Here is a 20863-nt window from a genome sequence, read left to right on the forward strand (position 1 = left end):
ATTAACTAGATTGTCCGTCAGTTAAACACGTATTTACAGCCTTGCTCTCAATTGAGGTCAATTTTTCATTTTCCTCATCAAATTTAACCATTGCAATCAGGTCATTTATTAAGTGATTCATCAATTGTTTTCTTCAACCGGAAGACAACAAAACATGTCAACAAGTTTACAAAGTTTACAATTAACTCATTGAATCTTTATCATGTCCAGCTAATAACGATTGAACATATACATACTTGATTGTTGGAAAATGTATGTTTTATTGGTCAAATCCAATGTTAAATCTTAGCCATTAGGCTTGAACTGGTGAATTATCGTTCACTATTTAAAATTATTTTCTAGATACTGTATTTGATCAAATGTTTATTGTGGTTGAATCAGTTAGCCTACCGTCAGATTACCTTCAGTGCCATTGAGTATCTCCGCATTTATTGAAAAACAGTAATGAAGCTTCTTTAAGCTTTCGTGGTTATCTGCTTATTGAAAACTAATAAAAAACTCATCAATAAATCAATTGATACCTCAATTGACTCTATTTATTTTAATATAACTTAATCTTCTCTTGAACCAAGTCAATTAAAACTAACAATAGCTAATCATCAAACACAAACAAAAAGGATAGCCAATTGATAAATATGGGAATAAAATTTTAGGTGAAGGTACGCATTAACATGTGTTAGACCTTGATAAATATCTAAATCAAACGCAATCGACTGAGCAATATGAGCTTGCGAGCTTGAACAAACTCGAGTTCTAAAGTCAATACTGTAAAATACAATGTAATTAAATCTTCAATTACCTTATTGAGAGAAAACTTGTCTCATTGGTTTCTTTCTTTTTGAATCTCCCTCTCAATGTAACCAAAAGGTTGCTTCGTAACCAGGAAAAGTAACCGGTTACAGTAACCATCAAAGAGTATAACAAGAGACAGCATGCAATGTTAATTATCTTTTTGAGATAAGAATAGGAGAAAGGAGCTCAGCTTGATGGCGCCACTAGTAGATTACAGTCAATCAATGAGGAAATACGTATAGTTTACTGTATTACAGTCGACACTATGGGTTTCCCATTATAATGGCTGTAATACAGTAAACTATACGCATTTACCCATTGATTGGCTGTAATACAGTCATTTATATCTATTTTCAAAAGAATGGACTGTATTCATTCAACTCCTTGTACTTATAGACTGTAAACACAAATTATAATGCAAATTGAACAATTATAGTTTCTTAACATTATATAATTATGAGAGAGTTTAAAATCTCTTTGAAATGAAAGCAGAACTTCGTCAACAAGATCGCCACTTGCTCTAACTACAAGTATGAGTTCGACTCGAGGATTGATACAGGATGCCGAATGTTTGTTAGTGTTTTGGATTCACAAATTGCTGATTACCAATGATGATGATGAATTGGAGATTCTCAATCAAAAGAATAAAACAGAACAATCAGAATTCAAGATAACCACTTTGGTTAATAAATGAACAATTGCAAAGTTCAGAACTTTATTAAATGAATAGATTAGTACTGTTGAATTGGTAGATAATGTTGGAACAATTAAACACTCATTCAAGTAAAAACATGAGCGCAGAATTAGAGTTGAATAAAATTTTATATGGAAGGTAAAAGGTTATACTATTGTACTAGTACCTGCCTGCGATTTCTTAACCAATGCTAGCAATACTTACTCCGATAAGGAAACAAAAGTTAATTATTACAATACGAACTCAAACACTTATACTGCAACTAATGACTGTCCGATAGACTGTTGCATCTGGAAGGAAGTGTTGATTAAGAATTACGCTGTTAATAAATAGAACTGTGTAGAAAGGCTCGATACAAACACGGAACAGATAAAGCAGACAATTTTTATAATATCAGAAACGTTTGATATGAATTTTTACAATAGACTTTTGATTAGTCAGTTGAACCTACAAATGAATCTAAATGAAAAATAAATATAAGTAAAAAGAAAAACGAAAACAAAATACGCTTATTTAAATTAAGATATCGGAGATTCGGAAGAAGATGGTACAGAGGGAGGATTTTCAATATTAGATGTTGGAATGGCTGATGTGGATGGTTCAGGATTATAAAAATTAGAGGAAGAGCCGGATGGGATTGAAGAGGTTGATGGAACTGGTGATGAACGGAAACTGCTGCTGGGTAAGTTGGCTTTGGCCTTTTGAATATTTCTGATTGATTTAGAATATTTTATCTCTTGACGAAGATCTTTCAAATACTTTGTTATGTACATATTGATTAATCTCCGTATAATATGGTTTCTGATGGCGGTTTTATGGCAGTCTGGTATAAAAGAAAAGTCTTTTTTCCAGAGTGATTTGAATAGCTGGTATTTAACTCCTACTATGGCGATTAAATTTGGAACTTCTTCCTCTAGCTGGTCAATACAATTGGAAACACAATTGACTAAATCTTGTGATGGAAAAATCAAACGGTTTTCTTGGTTCGGATCATAATTGCGGACGTGAATATATTGATGTTCAGGTAAGGTTCCAGTTGTTGCTAGAACATCTAAACATTCTTGACAGGATTCAGCAGTCTCCTTTACTCTCCTGACGACATATCCAGCTATATAAGAAACCAACCCCTTATCAATAGATGGGTTCTTCATTTGGAGGCATGATGAATCTTCATTGATGTCACAGTTTCTGAAAGTCGTGCAAAACTCTGAAAATTCTTGCGACAACTCTTGATTAAAAGATTCTAAATATGCAGTAAGCTCGGTTTGGAAGTCATCAGTACTAGATGAAACGCTTTCTATATCTTCATTTGTAAACAGATTGAAATCGTAATCTGGTTCGCAATTCGCACCAAAAGGATGGTTCTGTGAATATACAATCAAAGACTGGCGGAACCTCAAGCGATAAACTGATGTGTTCAAGTGTGGAGCAGAGGACTTGACCATCGCAAAGTGGTTCTCCAAGATATCCTGACAAAATCTTCTCGTGAAAACAGAAGTAAAGCCATGCTCAAACAAGTGCTTGGATGTTGAAACGATTCCTCTTATGGTTGTACTCAGCATTTGTAAGCAATACACACGTCCATATTTAACATCTGTAGTTCCAGGTTTTAAGAAGAACAGTTTATCTTCACTAATCAGCTTATCGAATGTTTCAAGAAAAGTAATCAACTCGCTATTTTGTCTCAATCCTGTTTTCCATGGTTTACCGTCCTGATAGCCAGTCGATGATGAATTAAGAATGTCAAAAAGTTTATCGATTACTCGAAAAAGTTCAACAATCAACTTATATTTATCAGAATTGGGATCACCCATCACAACTGCATATGCGAATGATGAAGATACGGTGTGACTGAAGAGTTGTGTAGCCAACTTCACTCTCATCAGATCAAAACCAGAAGGATGAAGGTGCTGTCTTGTTATTTTAGGGCATGGACTTACAATAGCGTCGTCACTAACAATCGGTTCAAGATGGCCTAAAATATCTCTCCAATTTACTGTGCCTTTGAGGTTGAGTCCAAAATCACAATATAATCCATACTTCATCAAATTGTTCCTGATGAGCTTGATGATATGTGGAACATCGTGCAGGAAATATAATTTGTGCTCTTTGAATTGGAAAGAAGATGAAATATGATCAACATTTAATGATTTTGCAAGTGCTCGATTTTTGCCGTCTCCGTCACAAACAGTAGCAATTACATTGAAACCGGCTTCAAACAGTGCTTCTAAGTTTTCTTCAACTATATTCTTCAATAACTCGGTATCAAAGTCATTTTTATTGACGAAATAATAGCTGAAAACTTGTTTCCATCTATTTCTAATTCCTCTAATACCAAAAACTAATGCAGCTTGAGCATGTTGATCATTTCTTCCATGTTTACCCATATCGACGAATCCATCAACAGAATCTTGTCTAGGCAAATATGTAAATCCAGGTTTGATTTCAGTTTCATCGAAACTCATCACAATGTATTTATCTTCATCATCTGTTGTTTGAGCGTGACGACGAAGAGCAGATTTTATTTCAGGTGATACCCCTGTTGCTGTGAACAAATCCTTATTAAATCGATCGAGCGTTCTGGCTGAGGGTAAAGCGAAAAATTCTCGAAGAATATTAAAGGTTTTGGTACTTTTGCTGTTGATTACGTTGCAAAGTTGCTTCGAAGCGGTCGTGTGTCGTCTCAGTTGTGGCAACAAAGTGCTATTTTTCACAGCGCAATCAAAAAGTGTGAAGGCTTCGGATGACACAAGAGGCTGGAGTTTATCAAGATGTTTGCAGATAAAAGCTTGGGATGGATCGTTACGAAGTTTATTATAGCTTCTTTGAAGGTAAGCAAACTTTTTCTGCAGTTCTTTCAACTGGTGATTCGGATCTGAGTCACATTGTACTCCTATTGTATTTGCTGCTGGTGTTTCAGTTGCTTCTTCCATCTCAATGTCAAAAGATTCACTCATAGGTTCAGCAAAAGATTCACTCACAGGTTCAGCAAAATATTCACTATCGTGCTCAATCAGTCTTGGACGTGCATTCTGGAAGAGTCTAAGGTAGTTTCTATGGCGGTAAAACTCAGATTCATCAAAATGCAGTGAACAAATAAAGAGTTTTGCGCAATGGTCAACTGTAAAATGCTCTGGTAATCCATTTTTTAAGAGATGCAACCAAGATTGAGCTTGAGGGCGATCCGAAGGAAACGAAAAGAATGTAACGCCAGAATTGTTGTTTGGCTGTGCTGAGCTACAGTTTATGATGGCACATTTGCGGTTAACCACTATGGAAAAGCAAAGATACAATGAAAGATACAATGTGATTAATGATATAATTTAAATGAGAATAACAAAATGAATAATGGGTAATAAAGCAACATACTTCTTATTATCTGTAAATATGCTAATGCAAAGCCACAATACAATCAGTGTTTTGGACAAAAAACCTGAGTAATCAATAACAAATAGATACATAAAAATTAGACAATGGACTGAAAACTCTCAATGAATGTGAACTTACAATTGACAATACAACTGACAATATTTTGAATGCAAACAAAAGTAAAAGCTAAGCAGTGGCGCCTGGAAAGAAAAAAATATGATTAATATGTAAACAAAATTAGCAATGTGATAAAAATTTCAGATTTTGTATCTAAAAAAAGAAGTTAATGAAAATAGTTTTCAAACAACTGCAACCAAAGCACTCGGTGGCAGACCAGGACGCGTGGTGCTTTCGCCCTAGTTCAAACCACACTCTAACTCTCTTCTTCCATAAAAGCTTGAGCTAACGTCAATTAACTAACTATTCTTCAAAACCTCCTAAAATTGACGTTAGGTTCCCCTACACCATACACCTTTCTCTACTTAAGGCGGAGAGCTAGCTCAATCCGAAATTTGGCAGGCCGTAACCTGAAATGCACATTCATACTCATACCCCAGGGAACGATCTTGGCGGGGCTTGTCCCTGGTTCAACAACCGCCATAATACCTGAAAAGGAAATCAACATTAGAAACAAATGCGTGAGGTATAAAAGCAAATAATTAATATACATAATTATGCAAAACAATAATTTTGCGTAAAACTGACAGATTAGCAAAAAAGTAGATAAAACGAATGTGTAATAGATGAAATATAACAAATAACAAATAAACAATAACAAATAGAGCGAAATACCCGAAATAATAAATAATAAATATAATCAACAATTAAATAAACTAAAGAATTAAAGGTCTAAAATAAATAAATAGAATTAAACTTACCTTAACCTTTAACCTTTAATTCTTTAAATCTTTAATTCTTGAACCTAAATTAGAGAAAAGAAAGAGAAAAGAAAGAGAAAAATTAATTAATAATTAGTATTTTTGTTATTGAAAATGTATTTTATGTATATTTTCAATGTAAAAATACAATTTAATTTTTCTCTTTCTTTACTCTTTCTTTTTCTCTTTCTTTCCCGCTCCCTCTCTAGCTCCATCTTTTCTCTCTCCTTTCACTCTCTTATCTCTCTTATCTATAGCTCCCATTGCTGTGCTCTCTCTTGCTATTACTCTTTGGTAACCATGAAGTTGCTACATATGTAACTCATTTAAAACTTTGTTTTTGAAACAAAATCTTCCAGGGAGAGATTATTACTGATTTGCCTACCTTTTCAGCCAGATTAAGTTATAACCATCATGGTATCAGAGGAGTTAGTTCATAATTTAATCAAAGAAAAATTGCAACCCTCGCATTTGGTAAGTAATCATCTCTATTGATTTTCAATTGTAACACCGTGAATAAAACTGATTTCATTTTTTCATTGCCTTTTTTGACCCTTGTTGACAGACGGTTGAAGATGTTTCTGACGGCTGTGGAGCCAAGTTTAATTGTGTGATTGTCTCAAGTCAATTCGAAGGGAAACCATTATTGGAGCGACATCGGATGGTTCATAGTGCTTTAGAAGGAATCATATCATCGATTCACGCTTTAACTATGAAAACCGCTTTAACTACTATTATTGAGTATGTGGCAACCTAGTCGACTATTTGCTGTACGAGTTGAAGTGGCCAGAGAAAGTCATATTAGTCAACTATTTGTTATTTAATAAATCACAAAAAAAATCAGTTAATAGTTTATGAAAAATGGAAAAAACAAAAAAGGAAAAAAAATCAGTTTTTCGACAATGGTTGACCTATGAGTGACTCAGCAAATTTTTGACCCAGGTCAATTTCTAAGTTAGCTCATATCGATTATATCAATGTATCGCATGCCCGGTTGACCTGCGTAGTTCCGAAGATATTTGAGGTCAAACATGCGGAGTTGATTTTCTAACACCCTTGCTTCCGTAGTTTTTGCTATTGTTTGATTTTACAATGTTTATTAATGAACTTCCAGATGAGTGTTTACTCACCATTTTTAATTATTTGAATAACTTTGATGATTTAGCGAACTGCTATAAAGGTAATTACCAAAACATTTACATTTTTATCATTTTATAAAAATCATAATTCATTGTAATTTTCCATACCTTCAGCGATAAGCTCAATTTTTTGAGTAGCTAGTCAACATTCGATGTTCAAGTTAAATTGACCAGAGAAAGTCTGACTCTGAGTAGTGAAATGAATAATAATTTATTTTAAAAGTTCCATCTGAGTCAGTTGTGCTCCTGTGATCATAACATCACTCAATCATCTGACTGTTGAGGCGCAGTATTTGAATATTTTTACAGATTAAGTAATTTTTTGTTGGTTATGTAGCAATTGAATAATCAAATTTGGTCAATAAAATTTTCTTTCAGTGTGTATCAAATGGAGCCATTTAATCGCTGAGCGAACGAGGAAAGTTAAATATTTGATGGGTAAGTTTTAAATTTTCATTAATTCTTACTCTAATTGTGATCAATTTTTTAGTTGCAGAACTTTCAGAGGATCCTGACTATTCATCTGATCTTGTTTATTATCAAGGACCAGATTTGAGCACTAGATATAAAACCTTGCTGAGCACATTATTTTCAAATTTACCAGTAAGTTTATATCATTAATCAAATACCTTTTTGCATTTTTCATTGAATATGAATTTTCTTTATCTTATTCTCTTAGATTTTGCACAATCCAAATATATATAATTCAGATTTTATTTATATTGTAATTGAACTCTTAAAGAAAGTAATAGATTTTGAAAAAAAAGGAAAAGAGCTTGAAAATGAAACAGAAGATCTTGAAAAATTAGAACAATTTTTCTTCTTAAAGAGACATCTTAAATCTTTGAAAGGAATAATCAATTGCTGTGATGTAAATATAAATACAGAAATACTTTGTGATAAACTCGAAATGGTATCTTCCAGTCGTATTGAGCCAGGTAGTCTAAAAAATGGTTCCAGTATAAAGCAATTGCACACTTGGAAGGATCATGAGGATTTCGAAAGAGTTGCACATCATTTCCCGAATCTTGAAAGGCTACATATTCACCTCACTGGTATTTATTATATAAATATTTTGTCAAAAACGTTTGTTTATGAAAATCAATCTTTCATCCGCAGATGGTCTCTGGCCAAGTCCAGTACTTGAGCAACTTAAAATACTTGAACTGAAATTATCAGCTTGGCACGATTTTTCTTTGGCTTTCCTGTTCCTGGATTTATGTCCAAATTTACAAAGTGCGCATATTACCGTGAATATTAATCACTTTTCGGTTAATGAAAGATTGAAAAACGAAAGTTTGCAAGATTTAGTTATAGATTATTATGTAAGTATCAAAACTACCTGAAATTTCATTGCTTTTTGAAAATATTTTCGGAATACAAATGAGTCGATCTATTTCAGCTTAAAATCAACCAGGTTAAGTCAACATGGTCATTTATTCAAAATTTATCAATATAAACTAATTTATTTTATATTAATAGGATGGCCCTAACCGTGTCGACTGGAATGATTTAAAAAGAGCGCTCACCAAATATCCGAACCTGAAACATCTTTCGTTGAGGAGCCTATTTTGCATAAAAGATGAACATATCGAACAGTTTGTTCCCATTTTACCCAATTTAGTACTATTTGATATTTATGATTGCCCTGCAGTCACTCAAAGAGCTGCTGATTATGTCCAAGATTATTGTAAAAGATATGGACGATCAATCAAGTTTTACTTCAAAGGAAATCGCGATGAACTCGTGTCAGATTGGCCTCAGTTATCCACTAGAAAAGAAAAAATTAGTCAAGGCTTTGATTTCATGAAACATTGCTTTCTTAAACATTTTGATGACCTTCCATGTTTCTTGATTCCTAAAGATTATTGAAAACCACATACTCATCAATATAAATATTTGTCATTTTAACTCGAAGCCCATTCGAAGAGCTTGAAATTAGTCTCTAAACTTCCATCACTTTATTTCGCGATCTTTTTTTTAGTGAATTAAATCTATTTTTTTATCTTAAGAGATGTCTTTGTTAATGAATATTAATATCTATGTTACTCTTTATCTCGGAGCCCATTCGAAGAGTTTGTATTCAACCTTTTTTTGGCATCACTTTACATCACTGTATTTCATTATTTGTTTTTAGTGAATAAAATGAGTCTCTAATCTAAAGAATTGCCGTTGAGGCTAAAAAAGCTTCAGATTAAATAAAGTGAAAATGAGATGAATCCTACAAATTATCTCAATATAAATGTACTGCTGAAATCTATGTGAATAAAAATTAAATTATACATTCTAATGATCAATTAAATTTAGTGATTCACATTTCCGTTTTTTAGCTAGTAGAGTCTAAAAGCACAATAAACAAGACAAAACTATTTTGCTATAATTTTATTTTACAATGTTGATTAATGAACTTCCATATGATTGTTTACTCACCATTTTTGATTATTTGAATTACTTGGATGATTAAAAATCTGCTATAAGGTAATTACCAACTCATTTACATTTGTATCATGAAAGTCTTACATACGTTTGTATATGAGTCGATTAACTTCTGACTCTGAGTATTTTCATACAACTTTTATCTGAATGAAACATTTTGTTATCCTGTGATCATAACAAAACTCAATCATCTGATTGTTGACACGCAGTATTTGAATATTTTTACAGATGTTAAATCATGTTGCGTTAATTCTGGAGGCAGTTGATTAATGCTTGATCACATTAGCACTTAATTTTAGTAATTCAATGAAAATTTCATTTCAGTGTGTATCAAATGGAGCTATTTAATTGCTGAGCGAACAAAAAAAGTTAGATATTTGGTCGGTAAGATTCAAGTTTTCATTAATTCTAATTCTCATTGTGATCAGTTTATTAATTGCAGAAATTATTATTAGGTAAAACTGATTATTAATTGGATTTTATTCATTAGAAATCAGGAGATTTTATTGATGACACCTTTTCGAGCCCATTATTTCCAAATTTAATAGTTCTTCAGTCTTCAGTCTCTTCGAACATAACTCGTTTCTGTAAACTCTTTTATATTATTTTTAAGCACAACAGTTCCAGATATTACACGATTAGCCAAAGTATCATTGACAGTGTGATGTTGGCAAAAAGCATCATGACTTGGTTGAATACGATAATCTTTATGACCAAATCGAAGATTAGCGAAAAACTGAACAATTTTAGATGCTACTCTGAATCCAACGATATTGACTACTTGAGCGCAAAACGACGGATTAGTTCAGAGTTTTGTATAAAAATAGTTCTAAGTTAGGACTTTCACTTGAGGTAAAGAATTTTTTCATAGTACTCAGGTCGCGTATCATATCGTATCTAACTTTGAAAGTTCTCCATTCGATTAAATCTCCATCAAAATGACTCAGTCTGATGACCCTTTAATGCTGATTCCACAACTGTATTAAAATAGATCGCAGTTTGAATTCAATTTTTCAAAATAACACAAATTGAATCAGTTTAATAGAAATAATAGGTTTAATGGATTTAATGGTCAACCAGATTGAGACAGAATGATCTTCATGAATAAAGAAAAGAAACAAATTCCTAACAAAAGAGAGCTAAAAAGAGAAGATAATGCTGTTTCCCTGATATTTTTTCTGAGTATAGGAACACATTGAGCAATTGGTTCGTACTTTCACGTGATCTGGTTCTATTTAATGTTCCTGGATGAGTTGAAGTGACTCAAAGAGCTTCTGATTAAGTTCAAAATCATTGTAAACGATATGGAAGTTTTACTTCGATGATGATTACAACCAAATCAAATCAGATTGGCCTCATTTATCCACTAAACAAGAAAAAATTAGTCGTGGCCTTGATTTCATGAAACATCGCTTTCGCAAAGATTTTGCTGACCTTCCACATTTCTTGGTTCCTATTGATTATTGAAAACCACATACTCAATAATATATTTGTCATTTTAACTCGAAGCCCAATCCAAGAGCTCGAAATTAGCCTCTAAACTTTAATCACTTTATTTCGCGATCTGTTTTTAGTGAATGTTGTTTATTGTCTTATCTAAAGAGAAACTGTTGAGGTTGAAGAATCAAAGCAATAAATAAATTTTGAATTACAGAGGTTTCATAATATCGGAAAAGGGAAAAAATTCCCACAATATTTTCGTGGTGTCTAAAAATCAATCTCAGGTTGTCGAGCAATCTTGCACCATGACTTGATCAAAGTAAAATATTTATCCATTCTTTACGACTGTGAAACCTTATTCGATTGCATACAATTAGATAATGGATTAGCATTCAATAATTTCATTAAAACATCGATTAATCGATTGGTTAACAAAAAACAAGAAACCATCAAAAATAACAATTTGTTGAGAATTCCCCGAAAATTCAGCGTGAAAAACAAAAACTTCACAAGATAGATTTTGTATGTTTACCAATCGATTAACTTTTTGTCTGATCGATAATTCTTTTACTTAAGCCAGTCAATTAAAATTGTAATCGATGTAATCGTACACCTCTAGTTACATATGTACACAGTAAAGTTTACAAGCACAATTAACAATGCAAAACTAGTTTTTGCTATCATCGCATATTACAATGTTGATCAATGAACTTCCAGATGATTGTTTGCATACCGTTTTTGATTATTTGAATGACTTAGATGATTTAATAAACTGCTATAAAGGTAATTATCAATCATGTTTTTTTGTATCATGAAAATCATATACAGTTAAACCTCGCAAAGGTTGTATGAAATTTAGTAACGCTATCTTTGGGATTTAAGAATTAATGAAAATTTAGAACTTACCCATCAAATATTTAGCTTTCCTCGTTCGCTCAGCGATTAAATGGCTCCATTTGATACACACTGGAATGAAATTTTATTGACCAAATTTGATTATTCAATTGCTACATAACCAACAAAAAATTACTTAATCTGTAAAAATATTCAAATACTGCGCCTCAACAGTCAGATGATTGAGTGATGTTATGATCACAGGAACACAACTGATTCAGATGTAACTTTTAAAATAAATTATTATTAATTTCACTGCTCAGAGTCAGACTTTCTCTGGTCAATTTAACTTGAACATCGAATGTTGACTAGCTACTCAAAAAATTGAGCTTATCGCTGAAGGTATGTAAAACTTCAATGAATTATATGATTTTTATAAAATGATAAAAATGTAAATGTTTTGGTAATTACCTTTATAGCATCATCGTTAAATCATCAAAGTTATTCAAGTAATCAAAAATGGTGAGTAAACACTCATCTGGAAGTTCATTAATAAACATTGTAAAATCAAACAATAGCAAAAACTACTCAATAGTATTTGATCAAATGTTTATTGTGGTTGAATCAGTTAGCCTACCGTCAGATTACCTTCAGTGCCGTTGAGTATCTCCGCATTTATTAAAAACAGTAATGAAGCTTCTTTAAGCTTTCGTGGTTATCTGCTTATTGAAAACTCATCAATGAATCAATTGATACCTCAATTAACTCTATTTATTTTAATATAACTTAATCTTCTCTTGAACCAAGTCAATTAAAACTAACAATAGTTAATCATCAAACACAAACAAAAAGGATAGCCAATTGATAAATATGGGAATAAAATTTTAGGTGAAGGTACGCATTAACATGTGTTAGGCCTTGATAAATATCTAAATCAAACGCAATCGACTGAGCAATATGAGCTTGATCTTCAGCATAATAATTACATAAATCAATCTTGTATCAATTTTTAGGGAAATAATTGAACTAACCTGCGGCTGATTTTAAAAATGTTTGTCAGACTCAAAATTTTTAATCTCTCTAATTTTGGTAATGACCAATGGCTTGTACCAAAAGCTATTAATAGTTCACAAGTCAATCCTTTCCCAATTGCTTTATGTATACCATCACCACCACAATTATCCTAATTATTACCGACGTTTCAACTAATTTGTAACATTTCTTCTCACAGGTTATATTATTAGTACATAATGTAAAGCAATGCGAATGTCTCCATCAATAATGTTGTGTTGGCTGAATTTGAACAAACTCAAGTTTTAAAGTCAATACTGTAAAACACAATGTAATTAAATCTTCAATTAGCCAACGTTACCTTATTGACAGAAACTTGTCTCATTGGTTTCTTTCTTTTGAATCTCCCTCTCAACGTAACCAAAAGGTTGCTTCTTAACCAGGAAAAGTAACCGGTTACAGTAACCATGAAGTTGCTACATATGTAACTCATTTAAAACTTTGTTTTTGAAATAAAATCGTCCAGGGAGAGATTATTACTGATTTGCCTGCTTTTTCAGCCAGATTAAGTTATAGCCATCATGGTATCAGAAGAGTTAGTTCATAATTTAATCAAAGAAAAATTGCAACCCTCGCATTTGGTAAGTAATCATCTCTATTGATTTTCAATTGTAACACCGTGAATAAAACTGATTTCATTTTTTCATTGCCTTTTTTGACCCTTGTTGACAGACGGTTGAAGATGTTTCTGACGGCTGTGGAGCCAAGTTTAACTGTGTGATTGTCTCAAGTCAATTCGAAGGGAAACCATTATTGGAGCGCCATCGGATGGTTCATAGTGCTTTAGAAGGAATCATATCTTCGATTCACGCTTTAACTATGAAAACCTATACTGCGGAACAATTTAATAAGATTTCATCGTCAAGTTAAGATTGCTTTTCGTAATTTCGCGTGGAGCTGTTCTACTTTTTTCAATTTTTAAGCCTTTAAGTCTTAAAAATAACGAATCAAGAAAATTATGGAATTATAATCAATTCTATTTCTCCGTGTACATCAAATATAAATTTAGTTTCTTTCCAGATTATCAAATTGATGAAAATTGTTTCTAAATAACGTTAAACTCATTCCCAAATTGTTTCAATATCTCTTGCTTCATTCCAGTTTAAGTTTTATTTTTGTTTATCTCTTAACCTTTTGCAATATTTCGATTGATCTTTAATCATTTTAATTAGCCATTGTAACCATCATGATAAAGCTTATCAATGATCATGCTAGTCAGAAACAATCTTTCTTAAATCTGTCATATCTTAACTAAAACTTATCCTTTAGTAGGTTCAAACGGTATTTGCCTTTTTTGAATTTAGTTTCTCCATGTTAAATAGCAGCCAGGATTACTAGTTCTAGTAAACAAAATTGAAAATCATGAAATTTTGAATTGCCTGAGAAATAGTCTTACGAGTTGTTAGCTATTTCCAGAGAGCCACAACTTGCAACTTACAAGTCCTGAGTCAGGACTCTTGACTGTACAATGAAAGTTTGTGATTAAATGTGAAATAAAGATAATCTATTTACTAAAGTAGAGCACGATATTATTTCGCGTTTTATTAAAATTCAAATAATAAGTCTATGTAGGAATATACAAATATATTCTTAAATTATCAATCCAACTTTGATTTATGGGAATATGCAACCCACCAGACAAGAATTGAAATAACGGTGGCAATCAATTCAGTTTGCAACCATGGACCTCGGTAAGTTCCGGGATGAGAGAAATTGATTTTAAATAATGGAGTAACATCTTCTTTGCTCTCTTTTCTTTGAGCTCTCTTCAAATTACTCAATCCTTCTTCGTCATGAATTTTAATCTCATAACTGGCAGAGTATGATTTTGCCAAATCAGCAGTCCATGAAACTTGGAATCGACTTCCATCACTCGACTTGGCTACCGGTAAAATTTTATTGTTACCAATATCAGCATAAAGTACTAAAGAATCTAAAGAAGCAGCAATAATAAGATAAAAAACAGATATTTAATAAAAGTAACAGACTGGCTCACTTTGCTAAAATCACCAGATTACAATGATTTACTTACCAGGCTTAGCTGCGTCTTTGCAGTTAACATTGAAATTAACAACATAGGCTGTCTCAGAGATGACAAGTCCATCAGTGGTTGAATAGGAAGATGATTGAACATCACCGACTTGGCAACCTGAAAAAGACCAAAAATTTAAGATGACATGACTGTACAAAGAAAATGGTAAAAGAAATGAATAGCAAAAGGATAAAAATTAACATACCTAGGGTGATACCAAGAAAAGATAGAAAAATTACAATTGAACTAATTTTAGAAAACATGTTTATTAATAATTGATTTGATAAACACAATTAACTTTAAAGAGTCACCAGAAAACTAAAGTCAAAGCCGCCGTGTTTTGAATGTACACGTAGAAGGGGACTGTTCAAAAATTGAATCTTGTAATTACAGTAATGTAGCAATTTTTAAAAAGTAATGTTAACTGCTGAGAAATTTAGGTTAATTTAATCAAACTTGGCAGAAAATAACTTAATAACAGTTATCTAGTCCAGCACTATAGAAATAATTTAGAGAATCAAATCATAATAATTATTTTTCACTTCTCTTAACTTTCGCAATTGAAAAATGGTCTGAAAAACTGAGTTTTGATTGTAAATCAATTTACCTTATCATCGATAATCATCAGAATATATTCTGTTTCCTTCCCACTAATAATAGCTGCCACTGGAGTAAATATCAAATTAATAATCATAAAATTGTAAAATTGTTTCAAAGGTTTCGATGATTCTGTTTACAATTGATAACCCATTATTAAATATCTTTTTATCCCGTTTATCCAAGGATTTCCTGGTCATTATTTTTTACTGAATTGATAAAATAAACATGAGCTCGTTATTAACAAAAATCGTTTAATTGTCTGTGAGAGTTGAAAGTAAACCATTTTGAATCATCTTTTGAGTTTTTTTTAAACAATATAAAAACAATGCAAACTGCCTAATTGATTGATACGGACAAAAGAGGAAGATTGAATCTGAATGAAAATTTATGAAAGTTAAGTCTTGAAGGATATGGTTATCCCATGAACATAGACAAACCCAAAATAATTGACATCAATAGACTGAAACTACCCAATATTTGCTATTCTTTGCAATCAATTTACGATCTTTTAAAGTCTAGCGATTTCCAACGTAATTGGATTTTTCGAGGCCCAAACTATCGATTACTTTGATAGCAGCAAGCTTTGAGGAACATAAAGTTGGTAAAAAAACAGTTATGACTTTATTCAATGCTGAAGTTTACTTTAAACAAAAGTGGAAATGTTTATCAATAACTGTTTATAAATTATTATTATTTATTATTACTTGAAATGAATTAAATGCGGACTCTCAATGAGGTTTGTTGGTATTCATCCAGATCATTTAATTCTTATAATATTCTTATAATACAAGTGGCATCGCCTCGTACAATACTTCAGTAGCCATCAAAAGTCCGCTTCTCGCCCAAGCTTGTAGAAATATATCAAATATTATTCAAAATGTGACTGCCATCTACTTCAAAAAATATCAACTCATTATTTCGAGCCGTCAATGATTTATTGATTGTTTATTGACGATTTTATACCAATTAGTTCAACTAATCATTTTGTTCCATCATTAGTATCAGCATAAGAGCAGAAAGAAATGGATGAAACTTGGAGTGAGAATGTTATGGTGAAAATGTTTTCGTCCATTGATTGAAGTATGAAACAAATTGGTTGAAATGTAAAGTCAATAAATAAAAAAGTATCAGTGATAAATAAACTCGACCCAATTCAACACAAGTATTAAAATGTATATTTTAAACAAATTGTTCAACTGGATGTTGAATAAAAATAGCAAAAAATATCCAAAAGTGTCGATGAATTCATTCTCATCTCGATTTAATCTGATTGTTTCATCGACAAATGGTTTGCTAGGGAATGCTTTGTTTCTTTTGTTGCTTATATCGACTCAGTTCAGAGTTTTGGTCAAATTAGGCGACACTTCATTGAATTCAACATTTTCGGTTCGCCCTGAAACCATAATTTACTTTCTCATTGAAATCTATCTCTTAAGCCTTTTCCACTTTAAATTTAATGAAAAATTTCTAACCCAAGTTCACCAAATCTGGAAATCGTTGAACATTGACTTTGACCATTCAACTCGACGTTATTTTTGCACCCAAAGATCAAGTTACCTTAAAATAATGACAATTAGTTACTTTGCTATGTGGGTCTGCGACCTGGTACTTGATCCAGCCATTTGGCCCTATTCATCGGTTAGTCCATCAAAGAATTGGATTGAAACGCTAATGAGCGAACCAGCGATGAAATTTTGGTCCCGAATCCTTGTTCTTGTTATTCTTTATCCAGTCTGTTTGATGCAGAATTTTATCATAATTGATTCAGCATTCATGGTTCAATCTGCTCTCCATTACATCAACAGTCGACTTGCCATTATTGACAAACAGTTGAAGATGAACGATATGAAATTGGACATTGAAGTTATTCAGGATTTGCGATTGAAATACGTGTTAACTCATCGTTTGGTGGCGAGATTGGGTTCATTCGGGAATCCCTGTTTATTTGGCATGTTTTCATATTATGTCTCAATTTTGAATGCTAAAATTTACAATTTACTGTTCATTGAAAACAATCGTTTCGATTTGAATTTTTTGTTTCTCGATTTAATTGGTGAAATTGGCGAGGTGTTTGTACTTACTAAATCAATTGTTACAATAACAACTAAATCTCGTGCATTTCATGCAACATTGTACAAACTAACCTTTCAAACTGGTTCATTTGAGTATCTAAATGAGGTGAAGAGCATCTTTTGCCGAGATTATCCAATTTGACAAAATCAAACTAAAACAATTAATTGATTTGTTTTCATTTTTGCTTACAGATTTCACTATTCCTTTATCGGATGAACTTGAATAATATTGCATTCTCATTTGGAGGCATTTTCATGATAACGCCAGACTTCATATCGTCATTGATTGCTGTAACGGCTACAATCGTTATTGCGACTCCATCATTCATACATGTGTTTTGAGTAATCAACTTATACGTTTAATAAATAGCCATCAGCTCATCGGATTTCGCAGTTTCGCACAATTTCAATGTTTCAAGTTCAACGTTTTCGAGTCATGTTACTCTTGGCTTTTTTCAAACAACTGACGCGGACACAAATGAAAATTGAATTTCTATGAAAATATACAAATTGTAATGTAATGTTGAGACCCAGGAATAAGGCAAACCCAAAATTGACGTTTATTAATTTCCCATATTCCGTTTATTCAAGCATTTCCTGGTCATTATTTTTTACTGAATTGATAAAATAAACATGAGCTTGTTATTAACAAAAACCGTTTAATTGTCAGTGAGAGTTGAAAATGAAAACACAATTCAATACAATAAAATGACACCATTTTCATTTCACTTTCTATCAACTTTTATTTACTTGCATTAATAAACTAACAACACATCACGTCTAAGCCTGAAATTACTGATTAATTGCTGATTTCAGTTACTCATAGTCACATAATTTTAGCTGGAAAATCCTAATTTCATTGTATATTTTAAATCATTTAATACACTAAAACACAAATCTTTTAGTCTTCTAATTAAGCATATCCGAAGCTTGAATTTTTATGCTTTGTTGTTTTACAGATGAGATTCATATCGCAAATTAATACATGATACATTTATAAATTTGTGAATTATCCAAGAATTAAATTAGATTGTCCGTCGACTTTGACCTGAATCTATTCAATGCAACATTTACAAAGCTAAATTCACAGAGAATGATAATTTTACTTTTGATCAATCCAAATATTGATATTGTTATGTTAGCGAGGTTGAACCTCATTGTCTACCTTTTTAGATTGAAAGTTAATCTAAATTGAACAATTTACCATTATAATTATTGTTGTTTGACCAAAAAATCATACAATAATCAAAAGAATTGGATGAAAGCAAAATTAGGTTAAACATTCCCATGTTTTCCTATTATCTAAATATTGGGAAGTTTAGACTAAATTGTATTCTTGACAAATAAAAAGGAGTAAAATGTTGAATTCAATTTCACATATATAAATGAGCTTGTAATTTAACCAATTTTGCTCATTTTTATTCCAGTCTTGAGATAGTCAAATATAATTATAACAATGAAGTGATACAGTTACAGTTTTCATCATGGTTACATCTCTGTTGATACCGTTGCTTCAAACGATACCTATAATTGTTGTTGGACTCTTAATACAGTTCCCTGGTTATAAAGGATCAGCAACATTCTGGCCCTCAGGTTATTATGGTTACAATCGAGATTATGATTCCCTTCGTGTAACATCGGCAACAGGATTTCGTTCACCTTTAGATCAAGCAACATGGCCATCTCCGTCATCATCTTCATCATCGTCTTTATCTTCTTACTATCAACCCTCTTCATCTTCCTACTACCAACCCTCTTCATCAATACCAACAGCACCAGTAGCTTCCTCTCGATATGCTTTACCCTCACCAGTGTATGGAAACAATTACTATGGCTCATCTTTTCCCTTCTCATATTACTCTTACATGTCCAGTTTACCTTATTACACTGGAAGCTCTTATCCTTACAACGAGTGGTGGAAGTTTTACAGCCAATATCCAACCCGAAGTTCCTACTCTAACTGGCCATCAACGAGCAGCTCTAACTGGCCATCAACGAGTGGTGCTAACAGCAATTACAATTACAACAACAACAACGATGCGTAAGTGTTTATATTTTCTTGATCCATATTTACCGCTCTTTCTAACTACATATGGTTGTAACAAGCGTATTTTCAAAATGTTTATTTCTGTTTGATTAAACAACAATTTTCTTTTAGTCTGGCTATTCATTGTAGATATGCATCATTTTATCGACCAGGCCATCCAACATATCCATATTATCAGCACACTTCATCGCCTGGTTCACCATCTTCCACTTCCTCACAGTATTATCCAGTCTACTCTTATGGATCAACAAGCTATCCATTCACCTATGGAGGTTATAAATCGCCTAGCTATCATCCGTACAATTACAATAGCTATAATAGTTATTACCCACCATCACCATCATCGTCTTTCCCATCAGCACCAATTCAACCACCTTTATCACCGTCTCCAAATTATTATGGCTTAGGATCTTCATCGTATGGATCAGTTCAACCATCAGCGTATCCACCACCTCAATCTCCACTGCCACCTTCCTCTGTGCTACCCTCTTCCTCTCGAGATCTTTGGAGTCAACCTCCTGTTGGATTTGGTGATGTTGATTTCAATAGGCGAATGGGATGGCTTGGAACCGTTCCGAGTCCTGCGAATCCGTATGCGCCCAACTATCATCCAGATAATCTTTTTGGTAACACTTTCTCTCCAACTTCATCGCAACCTGTCGTTAAGTCTGCTCGAGCTGTTGCAGAAGTGATCGGGCCTTCAGGGGTTACCGGAACAATTGTCTTCAAACAAATTGTAAGTAATAACATGAAGACAATATTTGCAATTGAGTTTAATTACTTTATTTCAATTATTAGGGAAGTCGACCAGTTTCAATTGAAGGTAAAATAATGGGATTGACTCCAGGTCCTCATGGGATGCATATTTATGAAATGCCTTTCCTGGGTGGCGATTGTCAATCAGCTGGTGATCATTATAATCCACAGAAAACTGAACATGGAGGTAAACATGATTGGAATCGTCATATTGGTGATTTGGGCAATATATTTGCCGATGCTAACGGAGTTGCTAGTTTTGATTTAACCGATTTATTGATTAGCCTAACTGGTGGCTATTCAATTGTTAATCGAACTATCGCGGTAATTATTCATTTATGAAATCATTATTCATCTGTGAACATTCCCTTTTAATCAACCTCCAATCACGAATCAATCTTTAAAATAATTTCTTTGTGTTTTCATTCTAGATTTCAGAGAAAGCTGATGATCTCGGAAGAGGATCTGATGTCCAAAGTAAACGAGATGGCAATTCTGGCCCGCCAATCGCATGTGGCATCATTCGATTGAGTGTAATCTAATGAATTGGATAAGCAATTAAAAAACATGGCAATGTTGTTCGTTAAAATTCAAAATTTATTACTTTATGATATACTTTTTTGTTGTAAAATGTGTCTAAAATAAAGCTATTTTTTTAGTGGAAACAAACTCAATCATTGCTAATCATTCCTCAGTCAATCCG

The 20863-nt window shown here is 32.5% G+C and overlaps 6 protein-coding genes and 1 long non-coding RNA gene across 8 annotated transcripts; 5 read left to right on the forward strand and 2 right to left on the reverse strand.

Moving 5' to 3' along the window:
* Positions 1-1893: 1893 nt before the first annotated feature.
* On the reverse strand, positions 1894-4567 carry LOC149094951 (uncharacterized). The gene has a single exon (XM_089266158.1). It carries the CDS (start codon positions 4441-4443, stop codon positions 2005-2007), a length of 2439 nt encoding a protein of 812 aa, XP_089122284.1. The 5' UTR covers positions 4444-4567; the 3' UTR covers positions 1894-2004.
* Positions 4568-6055: 1488 nt separating this feature from the next.
* Positions 6056-6561, forward strand: LOC149094952 (uncharacterized). The gene is made up of 2 exons (XM_089266434.1): positions 6056-6207; positions 6299-6561. Exons 1-2 carry the CDS (start codon positions 6148-6150, stop codon positions 6488-6490), a joined length of 252 nt encoding a protein of 83 aa, XP_089122560.1. The 5' UTR covers positions 6056-6147; the 3' UTR covers positions 6491-6561.
* Positions 6562-6635: 74 nt separating this feature from the next.
* LOC107362017 (uncharacterized) lies at positions 6636-8883 on the forward strand. Of its 2 annotated transcripts, none has more exons than XM_089266431.1 (6): positions 6636-6913; positions 7251-7310; positions 7363-7475; positions 7552-7927; positions 7992-8197; positions 8355-8883. In XM_089266431.1, exons 1-6 carry the CDS (start codon positions 6826-6828, stop codon positions 8742-8744), a joined length of 1233 nt encoding a protein of 410 aa, XP_089122557.1. In that variant the 5' UTR covers positions 6636-6825; the 3' UTR covers positions 8745-8883. The 2 variants fall into 2 exon arrangements, with proteins under 2 accessions (XP_089122557.1, XP_089122558.1); XM_089266432.1 differs by having other exon boundaries at positions 6677-6913; positions 7369-7475.
* Positions 8884-11859: 2976 nt separating this feature from the next.
* On the forward strand, positions 11860-12945 carry LOC149094953 (uncharacterized). The gene is made up of 3 exons (XR_016198037.1): positions 11860-11984; positions 12062-12104; positions 12814-12945. It is a non-coding gene; the product is annotated as an uncharacterized LOC149094953 (long non-coding RNA).
* Positions 12946-13098: 153 nt separating this feature from the next.
* On the forward strand, positions 13099-13736 carry LOC112538800 (uncharacterized). The gene is made up of 2 exons (XM_025160733.2): positions 13099-13234; positions 13326-13736. The coding sequence occupies exons 1-2, from the start codon at positions 13175-13177 to the stop codon at positions 13521-13523; spliced, it is 258 nt and encodes an 85-aa protein (XP_025016501.1). The 5' UTR covers positions 13099-13174; the 3' UTR covers positions 13524-13736.
* Positions 13737-14160: 424 nt separating this feature from the next.
* Tapdelta (Translocon-associated protein delta) lies at positions 14161-14995 on the reverse strand. Its single transcript, XM_015929001.3, has 3 exons — positions 14891-14995; positions 14686-14802; positions 14161-14586 (listed from the first exon to the last, which is right to left on the reverse strand). Exons 1-3 carry the CDS (start codon positions 14946-14948, stop codon positions 14252-14254), a joined length of 510 nt encoding a protein of 169 aa, XP_015784487.1. The 5' UTR covers positions 14949-14995; the 3' UTR covers positions 14161-14251.
* Positions 14996-18709: 3714 nt separating this feature from the next.
* LOC107361674 (uncharacterized) lies at positions 18710-20827 on the forward strand. The gene is made up of 4 exons (XM_015928520.3): positions 18710-19398; positions 19516-20140; positions 20203-20484; positions 20592-20827. Exons 1-4 carry the CDS (start codon positions 18842-18844, stop codon positions 20700-20702), a joined length of 1575 nt encoding a protein of 524 aa, XP_015784006.2. The 5' UTR covers positions 18710-18841; the 3' UTR covers positions 20703-20827.
* Positions 20828-20863: the final 36 nt, after the last annotated feature.

This window comes from Tetranychus urticae, chromosome 1, assembly GCF_039701765.1.
Source record: "Tetranychus urticae isolate SD_2017Ah chromosome 1, NJAU_TeUrti_SD_1.0, whole genome shotgun sequence".
Lineage (NCBI taxonomy): Eukaryota > Metazoa > Arthropoda > Arachnida > Trombidiformes > Tetranychidae > Tetranychus > Tetranychus urticae.

Coding starts and splice junctions, on each gene's coding strand:
- LOC149094951 (XM_089266158.1), bottom strand. CDS start 4,443: ATGAGTGAATCTTTTGACATTGAGATGGAAGAAGCAACTGAAACACCA.
- LOC149094952 (XM_089266434.1), top strand. CDS start 6,148: ATGGTATCAGAGGAGTTAGTTCATAATTTAATCAAAGAAAAATTGCAA. Junction 6,208..6,298: donor AATTGCAACCCTCGCATTTG/GTAAGTAATCAT, acceptor CCTTGTTGACAG/ACGGTTGAAGATGTTTCTGA.
- LOC107362017 (XM_089266431.1), top strand. CDS start 6,826: ATGTTTATTAATGAACTTCCAGATGAGTGTTTACTCACCATTTTTAAT. Junction 7,476..7,551: donor CATTATTTTCAAATTTACCA/GTAAGTTTATAT, acceptor TTATTCTCTTAG/ATTTTGCACAATCCAAATAT. Junction 7,928..7,991: donor GCTACATATTCACCTCACTG/GTATTTATTATA, acceptor TTTCATCCGCAG/ATGGTCTCTGGCCAAGTCCA.
- LOC112538800 (XM_025160733.2), top strand. CDS start 13,175: ATGGTATCAGAAGAGTTAGTTCATAATTTAATCAAAGAAAAATTGCAA. Junction 13,235..13,325: donor AATTGCAACCCTCGCATTTG/GTAAGTAATCAT, acceptor CCTTGTTGACAG/ACGGTTGAAGATGTTTCTGA.
- Tapdelta (XM_015929001.3), bottom strand. CDS start 14,948: ATGTTTTCTAAAATTAGTTCAATTGTAATTTTTCTATCTTTTCTTGGT. Junction 14,803..14,890: donor TTTTCTTGGTATCACCCTAG/GTATGTTAATTT, acceptor GGTCTTTTTCAG/GTTGCCAAGTCGGTGATGTT. Junction 14,587..14,685: donor CAAAGACGCAGCTAAGCCTG/GTAAGTAAATCA, acceptor CTGCTTCTTTAG/ATTCTTTAGTACTTTATGCT.
- LOC107361674 (XM_015928520.3), top strand. CDS start 18,842: ATGGTTACATCTCTGTTGATACCGTTGCTTCAAACGATACCTATAATT. Junction 20,141..20,202: donor CAATTGTCTTCAAACAAATT/GTAAGTAATAAC, acceptor TTCAATTATTAG/GGAAGTCGACCAGTTTCAAT. Junction 20,485..20,591: donor TTGTTAATCGAACTATCGCG/GTAATTATTCAT, acceptor TTTTCATTCTAG/ATTTCAGAGAAAGCTGATGA.